The 11906-nt window shown below is 52.1% G+C and overlaps 1 protein-coding gene across 2 annotated transcripts; it reads left to right on the top strand.

Moving 5' to 3' along the window:
• Nucleotides 1-2316: 2316 nt before the first annotated feature.
• DBNDD1 (dysbindin domain containing 1) lies at nucleotides 2317-10392 on the top strand (the record flags this gene model as incomplete). 2 transcript variants are annotated; one of them, XM_080936934.1, is made up of 4 exons in its annotated part: nucleotides 2317-2347; nucleotides 7005-7157; nucleotides 7699-7839; nucleotides 10235-10392. In XM_080936934.1, the coding sequence occupies 4 exons, from the start codon at nucleotides 2317-2319 to the stop codon at nucleotides 10390-10392; spliced, it is 483 nt and encodes a 160-aa protein (XP_080793060.1). The 2 variants fall into 2 exon arrangements, with proteins under 2 accessions (XP_080793060.1, XP_080793061.1); XM_080936935.1 differs by lacking the exon at nucleotides 7699-7839.
• Nucleotides 10393-11906: the final 1514 nt, after the last annotated feature.

Genomic DNA, 11906 nt, shown 5'->3' with positions numbered 1-11906 from the left:
GACTTGGGCTGTGGTTATAGGTGGTCATAAGATGCCGGTGTCCCCACCGTGTTTGAGAAGATCGATATCAAACATGGAAAGGTAAAACAGACACCGGCGGTAACCAGCTTGATCTTGACAAGGGCCTACCCTTCTCACGTACTCACCTTTCAAATGAAAATCGCCACTAAACAAACATGGCTGCTCTGGCCATCGACTGTGTAAGAAGGAACCCCAAAGCACAGTAATAATACAGTGACCTAATTTGTTTTGTCCATGGGTCTGAAACTTGGTGATGACTTTGTGGAGTAACCCACCCAGCCTCCCACATCACTCTTCCTGGAAAACTCGAAAGCAGCGCCCACTGTTGGCTGGATCTCAGATTGTTACCCGGAACATACACAGGTGGACACTGCACGGTGACACCTGGTTGGTTTGTTTACAGGAGCCTTCTAAGAAAGCTGGATTTCTTATCTAATGACCTAGCCTCGAAAGTCCCATGGCCTCACATCTACCACTCTCTGCTCCGGCAACACTGTAGCAAAAGGGTCCTGATGGTTCTGGAGGAAAAACATCCAGCGCTTTTGTTTTTGGCTTGTTGAGGCAGGGCCTCATGCAGCCAAGGCTGACCTTAAAGCCAGACCATCAAACAGTAGATGATCTTGAACTCCTGATCTTCCTGCCTCCCGCTGTGAAGCACTGCGATGACAGGTGTGTAGCACCATGACTTGCTTCATGACACTTTAACTGCCATAGTCGTTTTGGAAAACACAACCTGCTATCCCAGGTGCCTAGCAGTGGCCTATGCCCAACCCATGCCTCTACTTGCCTGGGTGGTCTGTGTCCACCAAAGCTGACTTGTGCCCTGGCTTTGTTCCGGGGAAGAAAGGAATGACCAAGGCCAGGCCGAGTGCTTTAACCAGCAGGTCCCTGTTTCCTTGTGTAAAGGAGAACTATTGAACTTTCTGAAATTGGCCTTCAAGCTCAAAGGCCACAGGCTACTTTGTGTCCACTCGAGCTGGGCAGAAGGCCAGAGCTTTGACTCAGACCCTACTTGACTGAATGGAATTTTTTTGGCTACTGTCCTAGCCATTCATTCTGCACAAGACAGCACCAACTTATTCCATGGGTTCAAACTCCCTTCAACACTTCAGCTATGAATAATTCATCCTCTCTGAGAGTTTGTCTCATTTTGTTTTGTTTGCAAAAGTGTAAAAGGATTTTAGACGGGGAATTCTGACTTCTTGCCCTTCATGAACAACCTGGAGAAACTAGCTTACTGCCTGTCTCTGTGCCAGGCATCATCTTTAGATCTCTGGAAGGAGGAAAGAGATGCTGTGTGTCTTAATGAGGGTTACTATTCGTAATGAAACACCAGGACCAAAAAAACAACTTGGGGAGGGATACTCACCTTACCCTTCTGTCCAGGATCAAAAAAAGTCAGGACAGGAACCTGGAGGCAAGAGCTGAGGTGGAGGTCATGGAGGGGCGCTACTTACTGGCTTCCTCCTCTGCTTTCGCTCAAGCTGCTTTCAAAGAGCTGCCTCTGGAGTACCGGGATAATTAAAGGCCCGTGGCACCAAGGCCTGGCCTTAGTGTGCTTTCTTAGAGAACACAGGACCACCAGCTCAAGAATAGTACCAACCACCGTGGCCTGGCCCTCCCACATCAATAATTGAGAAAATGGCTTACAGCTGGACATTATGGCAGCGTTTTCTTCATTGGGGTTCCCGCCTCTCAGATGACTTCAGCTGTGTTGACATAAAACTATCTGGCACTCTGTGCAATGCAAGCAGGTCTGGTGCAGGACCAGTGCTTAGAGATGGGATTCCCACTGTGGGGGTAATCGATACAACCAAGGCCTCCTTTTACCAGGTCGCCCCCACCCCCGCCCGGACTCTCAATATGGATTCAATAACATTAATCAGATCCACAATTCCAGGCTTATCAGTTGAGGGTTCTGCTGCTCCTTTGGCCCTTCTTGTGGCACCTGCTCTCCTAACTCTTCTGAAAGAAGCCGGAGGTCCGCAAAGGGCTGCGTCCCTGCAGAAGGATGGGGGTGTGGGGGTGGGGGTTGTTGTTGGCCGGGTCGGCAGGGGGCGCACGAGGAGCAGGGCGGGGCTGCACCTGTGCTGCTGGCTGCTGGAGATGGGGAGGGGAGCGGCGCCAGAAGCAGCTGCGCGCCCCGCCCCGCGGGCTCCTCCCCGCCGCCGCGGCCCCTTAGCTGCTGCCCCGATGCGCTGTGCCCGAGGCCCCGACCCAGTAGTCACCAGAGCAGTTGGGGCACCCGGGCTGTCGCCGCCGCTGCTCACACCCCTCGCGGACCCCATTGGCCGCATGGAGTCTCCCGAGGGCGCAGGTCCGGGAGGTGAGTCCGACCCCAGGCCCCAGAACCCCGCAACAAACAGCAGCCCCTCCCTTTACCCACTGGCCGGCTGCTCCCAGGGCCCGGAGACCCACTGATGCCTTCTGAGCCCGCCCGTCCGACTCAGAGCTGGGGGCGGAGGAGGGGGCCGGGCCAGCTCCTTGGAAACGTGCGGGTACCCGGCTCGGCAAACACAGACTGCGTCTCTTTCCCTGCTTTGCAAGCGCCGGGCTCAGGAAGCCTTTGCGGACTGCCCTCCAAGGCGGTGACGAGGGGTTGCGTCCTGAGCCCCCTACCAGCCGAGTCTGGGGTGGGGGAGGGGCGTGCAGGGACCGGAGTCAGGGGTCTGGAGAGGCGAATCGGATGGGCGATGCTACTCGCTTGTTCACCCGTAGGCTTTGTTCTTCCCAGCAGCGATACCAGGAGGAGTGACAAGAGGCAGAAGGGAGTCTGGGGCTCCGGGCTGAGCTGGGGTTTTGGTGAGGTCATGGCGCATGCACCCGAGCTCCTGGTGCTGCAAGGCAGTGGCGTCCGAGCTGCCCAGCTGCCATATATTTGGAAGGGAAAGTGTGAATGGTGTGCTCCCTCCTCAGCCTCTCCCAACAGCTGAACACCCTTGAGGTTAAGATCCTTGGAGTGTGCCCACAGGCTGATAATAGAGGGAAAACTCTTAAAATCACCCACCCCGCGTCTCAGCTTTCCAGAAAGCTTTTCAGGGATCCGTCGCTGTGGGAAGTTGGATGTAATCTGAACAATCCTTCACTTGCCTCCATGCCCGACACCTCTAGGATTTCCTGAAGAACCCATCCCAAGGAGCCACCAAGTGTCTGAGGATTCGCTCAGTTTGCCATTCCTCCTGCAGCCCAGCCATAGGATGGCTTCTTTTGAAGTCCAAAGGGCTAGACCCTGGGAGCTGTCCCCAAGCTCTGTTGTCTGCAGGCCAGGAGCAGGGTCCTGTTTGTAAACCCTTCTCCTCAGCGCCAGACGCTTTCCAGCCAGTGGGATTGGTTGTGCTTTGTTTTATTTTTTCACGGGATAGCGTTCTTGCTATTGACAGTCCCAGGACCCTGGGTCTTCCCAGCGCCAGCTCCGTGGGTACCAGAAGGTACCCGATCTGGAGAGCAAGGACTTGTTTGTAGAGCTCAGGGTTATTTTTTTGTGCTGTGTGCTGTTGGAAACTTGCCCGTGCTCCCTGAGCCACTGTTAGCATGGCCATCAGGATAGGCAGCCCCTTGTATAGAGGAGAGTTTTCTTTCTTCCTCTGGGGAAGGAAAAAACATGCCCAAAAGCTCAAACAGAGATGGAGTGAGATGTTTCTGATGTATAAATTACTGGAAGAGGGACTCAGACACCAGATTCAGCGAGCAAATCCCAAGTACCTATCATGTTGCAGGTACTGTGCCTGCATGTTGGAAGGCAAAAACCAAGAGGGATTCTCTTTATCTTTAGTGATGTTTTCTTGTCTGCATCCTGAGCTAGTGAGCTGTGCTTGGTGGGACTTCACAAGGGTGACGGTATCTTTGTTTTGGAGCATGGGAAACACACAAAAGCAGAGCCCAGGAAGATGGAGCTCTGTATACCGCCCCCAGCCAGGCTAGCTCATACAGACCTTGTCAGCCTCCCCCTAGCATTCCACATTAAACCTAGACTTGTTTTTCACCAGTAGCCGCTGCAGAAACTGTCACCCAAAAGTACAGTTTTTATAAAGTCCTTGGCTATCTTGGATCTTGCTATGTAGACCACGCTTACCTCTACCTCTGGGTCTAAAGGTGTGTACAATCATGCCAAGCATAATATACAGGTTTAGTACTTAAATAATTTGAAGGGGAGGGCGAGGTCTCATTATGAGGCCTTGGCTGGCCTGGAAATCAGAGATCCGCCTGCCTCCACCTTTGGAATGCTAGGATTAAAGGCATGCTCCACCACTCCTCGGGTAATAATTTCTTTAAAGTGTACAGATCATGGAGCTGAGGCATGTGCATGAGACTTAAAGCATGCCCTCCTGGGCACTAAGTCTCTGTTCCTTCCTCATCTCTAAAGGGAGGTGTCCCCAGAGTATAGAGAAACAGGAGGCTGTGGTCCTGTACTGAGAGTAGACATGGGGTCTCAGCTTCCTTAAAATAAGGCTCTGATGGTGTAGATTCAGGGGGAGGGATACTGGGGCAATGCTCAGGTGACCCTTCTGTGACCATCCCTCCCCACAGGTGGCCATTTTGTTTACATATTCATGTCACTAATTATTCACTTGTTTGGTGGTGTAAAAGGCGGCCAGGCCTCTGGCGCACAAGAAACATGAGATTGAGGCCTAGTTTCCAAGTTACAGATGTGCTAGAACTAGGGCAGCAGCAAAGCTCGTGTGACAAGTTAGTCCTTAGGAAGCCTGGGAGGCAGGAAAGTCAGCCCTCCCAACCTCCACCAACAGACGAGGGCAGCTACAGCAGCAGCCCCGATAGGAGCTGTACAGGACAAACGCCGAAGATCACCGTGGAGTCCTCAGGCATCAGACACCTCTTCCTCTACCGTGTCCAGGGTGACTGCAGATCTGAGCCCATTGAGCTCAGCCGGTCTCCAGTTTTGCCCTGCCCTAACCGGTCTACCCATGGTGCCTCTGCTTGGCTGGGATGGGTGACAGAACTTGCTCCTTCCTACAGTAACTTGCCAAGAGGACAAACTGACCTGGATGGATTCTTAGCACAGCCACTTATTAACTATGGGGCGTCAGGGACACACACACACACACACACACACAGTGTGGGGGCAGGAGAGAGGGAGGTGGATTAGAGTCTGAGGCTTCCTCTGTCTTGGTAGATTTTAACTTCTGGCTTCAAACCTCATGATCTGCTCACCACCACTTCCCAACTGCCAGGATTGTAAGTGTAACCAGTGCACCAGCCTCAAGGGTGGTCTTCTTGTTTGTAGACAGTCTCGCCAAGCCCTGCCTCCACCTCCCTAGTTTGGGACGACGGGCATATACTACAGAATGTTCTTGGTGGTGAGAGTTCTGTCTTCATTCTCCTCCCCCACATATTTGGTTTAGGACAACACACCAGGATTTACAGAATAGACAGGACCAAGGCCGGAGTGAGACGGGAAAGAACCAAAACTAGATGCATGAGGATACTTTAAAAACTACAGCTAGCACTTGCCTAGTATGCATGATGTTCTTGGTTTGATCATCAGTAAACCAAACAGAGGTGCCACATCTCATGGACTCCAAAGCCTCAGGGGCAAAATATGAAAAGATGTAATAAGGCCACTATTGTCTTGTCCCAGGGGCTGAAGAGTATATAACCCCAGGATCTCTAGTAAGGGGTGCGGGATAGGGATCATACTTGCTATTTAGCTAATGTCCTAGATGGGTTCCCCATCTCACTATGAGAGGAAAATGATGGAAAGTGGGAACAGTACCAGCAGTTCTTCCCTTCCACCTCGACGGTCCTCATGACTCACTCTCATCTCGGTAGAAGCTAGAGTTCAGAGAAGGCCCACTATTCTTGCAAACAACTCTCCTGTAGCCTGCTACCCATCCCCCTCTCCTGAGCTCCCGGCCCCATCCAAGATCCACACTCCCCCTCGGCCCTTTGCATCTGGCAGGGGAAGGCTGAAGTGTTCATGGATGCTCCAGTCCCACATCTGCTGCCGACGTATCTCATTAGGAAAGGCAGCCTAGTCTGACATGCAGCTTTCGGGAGCCTGGGCTGTGGCCACCTCAGCTCAAACCTTGCTCACAGCAGCAGCTGCTCTTAGTATGTTGTGTTCATCACCCAGGGCTGCCAAAAATAATCCACGGGACACTTGTGCGTCCCGGCACAGATCCACAGCTCACACAGGGCTGTCATCCACCCCGGTCCACACTGAGTGACTGTAGGTGGGGGTCAGATACACCACCAAGGACCTAGAAACCAGAGAGGGAAGTTGGAGAGTCTGGGAAGATAACTCGGGGGACAGGAATAGCGGGACATACCTGACTAGCTATTGGGATCTCTGGTGGGGTGTGGGGAAGAGTGGGATGGGAAGGGAGATGAAGGGTGCCTGCCAAGAGCTCTAAACTCATGGGAGAAGCTGCCAGGATTGTGTGTGGAGATACAGGAGTCCAGCACCCCACTGGGTAATGGCTCCAAGCACTGGGAAGGAAGCCCTAGTGCTAGAGCTGTTAGAGATGCAATTCACATTTTGAAAAGAACCTTCAGCAAACCAGCTGGTGGGCAGCAAGGATGCCGCTTTCCACTTAGCTTCTTTTCCATCTGAGCTTAAATACTACACAGGGATTTTATAAGTCAGTCAGTGCCCAGAAGACAGGAACCCACAAGCGACTATTAAACATTCAGTAACTAGACAAGGGAACGGCAGCGCACGACGCTGGCAAACCCGACGTAGAGTTTCCAGCCTAAGAGCACCCTGGAACTGCAGTGCTGAGTCTCCCTGCCTGTCCCTCCGTCTGCTGGCAGATCCTTTGCCCAGTCAGTCGCCCAGGGAAGACGGCCTAAAAGGGAGCAGTAGCATCCCTGTTCCTTACTGCCATGAAACGGAACCCCTCGCCATGGTCAGGACCTCATAATCCTCCCTACTTGCCACAGAGGCCCATCCTGGAGGGATTCGGGGTGGGTGGGGGGCGGGGTTGTCCCATGAGTGTGGAGGTGAGGCTGCATCTTGATTACAGAGATCGTTAAGGAAGTCAAGGTACCACAGGCTGCCCTGAGTGTCCCAGCTCATGAGACAGGGGACACGTGCCATACGCCTGTTGCGGAGGAGGAAGAGGGAGTTGGCATCCCGATACCAGCACCAGGGTTCCTGCAGGTCACGGAGAGGAGGCGTAAGTATCACTGGCCATCCTGGCAGCCTGAGTGTGAAAGGCAGCAGCACTATCCAGCGAAGGGCAACTGTGCCTGCAGCTGTCCCATCCGTAGAATGGAGTTGAGAGACCTCTCCAACCTGGAGTGTGCAGTTATTGGGGCTCTGGGTTTGCCTGGTCTCGTGGAGTCCTGGCTCTACAGAAGTGACAGTTCCTGGGATGGCTCGGCAAGCTTTAGAGCCTCAGTTCAAATCCCTGGCACTCCTAGAGAAACCAGGCATGGCAGCACCTGCTTGTAGCCCTACTCTGCGGAGGTAGAAATGAGGATCCTTGGGACTTCCTGATAAGCCAGGCTAGACAAACTGGTTATAGACGAGTCCCCAGAACTGGGCTGAGATACCCCATCAGCATCTGGCCTGCATGGCATGCATGTGTGCACATGTGTATGAAGCCCACATAGACTCCAAGTGCCAGGTCACCTGGGCCTGTGGGAAAAGACCCCTAAGGCTCTTGGTAGCTTCGAGTGGGACTGAGAGGTGCCTGTATCTCCTGTAACCCCTAGAGCCTCTGAGCAGTGTGTCCTCTCTGGAGGTTCACTTCGATCTCCTGGACATCACTGAGCTGACCGACATGTCTGACCAGGAGTTGGCTGAGGTCTTCGCGGACTCTGATGACGAAAACCTTGCCACTGAGTCCCCAGCAGGTAAGGCTGCATGCTGGCTTGAGGGAAAGAAGGCATAAAGGGGTGCACTGGGGAAGTCCTGGGGGCCCTGTTCCCATCGGGTCCCTACTTGGAAACACACGGTCTTTACCCAACTGTGTATGGAACTTGTCCTTGCTTTATTTCCCACCGCTCCTTCCCAGCTACAGAGGAATCTCCCTATCTACCTCTTCTTGACTTGTCTAAACGAACCGCAGGAAGCCAACTACTGTTCCTTAAAAATGTAACTCACTAAGTGTGGAGTTCAGTTCAGCTAAGCACAGGTGGGGGGACATAAACCTGCCTGGGCCACTCATCACCTGAGTGGGGTATGTGGGTAAGACCCCAGCCTCGCCATCCTTACTTCCTTTCCTGGGCCCCACGCCCGCAGGGTATGTTGTCATCCTTGTGGCCAGAACACAGGGTTTGCTACAAATCCTTACTTGGGACAGATCCTTCAGTCTTGAATTGTTTTTCGAAATAGGGTTTCTGTGTTGCCCTGATTGTCCTTGCACTCACTCTGTAGACCAGGCTGGCCTCACACTCAAGAGACCTACCTGCCTCTGCCTCCTAGGTGCTGGGAATAAAGGCTTACATTAACATGCCTGGCTTTTTTTTTTTTTTTAAATAAATTTAAACACACGGTCTCAGCCAGATGGTGGTGGCATATGCCTTTAATCCCAGCTCTTGGGAAGCAGAAGCAGGAAGATCTCCAAGTTTAAGGCCAGCCTGGTCTACAGAGTGAGCTCCAGGACATTCAGGACTACAAAGAGAAACTCTCAATAGACATGGTCTCATTGAATGTTGGTTATACACATCTTTGATCCCAGGACTTGGGAGGCAGAGATAGAATTCCGAGTTCAAGGCCAGTATGGTCTACAGAATGAGTTTCAGGATAGCCAAAGCTACGCAGTGAAATTCTGTCTTAAAAAAAAAATCTTAAAAAAGAAAAATACTAAGTCAGGCTGGAGGGATGGCTCAGCAGTTAAGAGCACTTCAGAGGTCCTGCGTTCAATTCTCAGCAACCACATGGTGGCTCACAACCACCTGTAATGGGATCCAGTTCCTCCTCCTGGTGTATCTGCCTTCAGATACACCATATTCATAATAAATATATTATTTATAAATAATAAATATAAATATAATAATAAATATAAAATATTTTTTTAAAAAATTAAAAATAAGAGTTTCACTCTGTAGTCCCTTGTTGACTTTTCTTTGGAGACCAAAGTGACCTCAAACTCGAGATCCAACTGCCTCTACCTCCCAAATGCTGAATTAAAGTCAGCACCACACCTGGCTTTCCAACGTTTTTTAAAAGCCATCGATGTGACCTTCAGATATCCACTTTGTGATATGAGGTAGGAAAAGCAAAGGAGCTGAGCCCCACCCCCACGTCAAGACAGACACACATGACCTGGATTAAGGCCTAAACTGTACGCCAAGGGCCTGATAAAAGTAAGTCATCGTTCTTTTCCCTTCTGAGACATGGTCTCACTATGTAGTCGGGCTACTCGCTTTGTAGACCAGGTTGGCCTTAAATACAAACCTGCTTGTTCCTGCCTCCCAGATGATAGGAAATCAACATTCCTATTAAAGGTACCTCCAGCTCCAGTGAGGATTCTGCCAGCAAACCAGTTGCTCACACACTTCTGGAGGTCAGTGGAGCAGCCTGCACATATGCAGGGAGCTAGGGCAGCAGCATGAAGGTAGACCCTGGTTCCAGCTCACGGGGTCTCGGCCCAGCTCTCCTGCAGAATGGAGATCTAACCTTATCTGCTGCCCACCCCTTCTTACTTTTGCCTTCCCCTCAAGCCTACATGTGTATGTTTAGCCAGGAAATGACCCATGACATCTGTGGCTAGGCAGGCAGAGTGGAGAACTCAACTCCAGCCCCTGGTCTATAGTCTGTACCCTGGACAGGAGCTCAAGGCTTAATATGGGGCAGCCATTGTCCGGCTTACAGGGCGGCAAGATACACTAAGCTACTTAAGAAGTCAGGGATTTGGCAGTGGCCTATCAATATGGGGCATAGGGGCAAATAGTCTCAAGACTTGAGCCAGGCACAGTGGTGCATGGTATTAAAACCAACACTTGGGAAGCAGAGGCAGATGGATTTCTGATTTTGAGGCCAGCCTAGGCTTGTAGTAAGTTCCAGCCCAGTCAAAGTTGTATAGCAAGACCATGTCTCAAGAAGCAATAAGAGAACCAAAAAGCCCAGTGTCTCCAGTGACACCTAAGGACACCAGAAAGGTCCCTGCTCATCCTACAAACTCTAGCACAGTGGCAGACACTAAGATGCCCACGTGCACCCACGTAGCTGGGACTGGCAGAGCCACAACAAGATGGAGGCTCAGCCCCCAGTCTTCCTGACTGTACCTTTGTGTGTTCTCCCTAGGCCTGCATCCGCTGTCTCGGGCCAGCTGCCTACGCTCGCCATCCTGGACAAAAACAAGGGCGGAGCAGAACCGTGAGAAACAGCCCCCCAGTGACCCGGAGCGGCAAGGGACAGTTGTGGACACATTCCTCACTGTGAAGGAACCCAAGGAAGATTAGCCCATCTCCTCCTGTTCCGGAGTTGCTGAAGGGCTGGGCCAGACCACCATCATGGCACTATGGGACAGGACTGGCACAAGAGGCACTCTGCCAACTCTAAGACTCCAGCCATCACCCCCGACAACATGTCAAAGTCCGGGTGCCAGGCTTCTTCGGCCTCTGGGCACTCTAGCACAAACACAGCCCAGTGGCCTTAGGTCCAGCTGGTTCCTGGACCCTAAATCCGGGACGACGCTGAATGGAGTCTCTGCCTTGGGATGAGAGAAGGAACGGACAGCAGTGACATGGGCCTTGTCGAAACTTGTCTCTAGGACAGGATTTTTGTCTCTTGTGAGATTCCAAGTAGGTTCACAGTAAGGGATCCAAGCCCACGAGAGCCGCCCAGGAACCTGTAGGGGTTTAAATCCAACGTCAGTGAGCTCAGAAGCCCAAAGCAGATTTGGTGGTAGGTCAAGGGCTAGCTCTGCTGTCCAGCCAAGTGGCAGTGGTGGGTGTTACTTTCCTTGACTTTTCCACCCTTCCTCTGCCCTAGGCAGGCATTACTGTTTCCAGCCTCCGTCCAGGCCCACACTGCTGGTTTGGTGGGTGTGACAGTTCAAAGGCTGAGAAACTGCCCCATGTCTTCCTTAGTTCAGCACATCCAACCTCAGTGATGACTCGGAAGGACAGAGTGCCATCTGCGCAGTCCTGTGTCTGTCGGAGGGGCACACTGTCTGTCCTCCACATCCCCACTGCCTTGCCTGACCACACACCTAGCCTGTCAGATGTTCAGTTGAGAGGCTCTGACACTGTGGATCTGTCTCAGGAGCAGCTCAGGGGTGGCAGGGACAACCTAACCACCCACTGTGCTGTGAGATACTGGGCACTCAGTTTAGACTCTCAACACTCCTTTCATGTGCACAAAGACCAAACACACTGGCTGCTCTGACCACGAATCAAAGACTGGGTTTTAAAATAAAGGTTTACTTGCTTTTTGTCCCCAGGCTGACCTGACTGCTGCCCACCATCTTCTGAGGAAGACAAGGCTTTTGATTTTCATTTGCAGCAAATGCTACCAAGGGAAAAAAATGCCCCGGGCTTCTGGGGGCGGAAGCAGCATTCAAGAGGCTCCTGCTTCAGAGCCACCCTCCTGCCTCTGCACTGTTGACGCCTAAATGTGGGTTATTTCTGTCTGCCTCCTGAGATGAAAACCAACCCGTTTCCAAGGGGTACAGCCCAGCAGCTGCCTTTTCATCTCAAGGGAGCTGTGTACCCTTGGCCACACTCCAAGCTCCCAGGTTCCATCCTCTCTACCGCAGCTTCGTGAGGCACAGGTGCAGAGTACGATTCAAGTATCACCATCATCTTTGGACCCCTGGTCCCTCTGGATGGCATCAAAGTGCCCCTGGGGCTCTACTGCTTCAGACTGTGCTTCTGAGCTGCATGTTAGCGACAAGTGCCCTGGATTTCTAGCCCCTAAGTTAGTACAACAAAAGGAATCACTAAGAAGTAAAGTTCTGCCAACTCTTGCAGTC

The sequence above is a fragment of the Micromys minutus genome (genome assembly GCF_963924665.1).
Source record: "Micromys minutus genome assembly, chromosome: 24".
Taxonomy (NCBI): Eukaryota; Metazoa; Chordata; class Mammalia; order Rodentia; family Muridae; genus Micromys; species Micromys minutus.
This window is presented reverse-complemented; position numbering and strand designations above follow the sequence as displayed.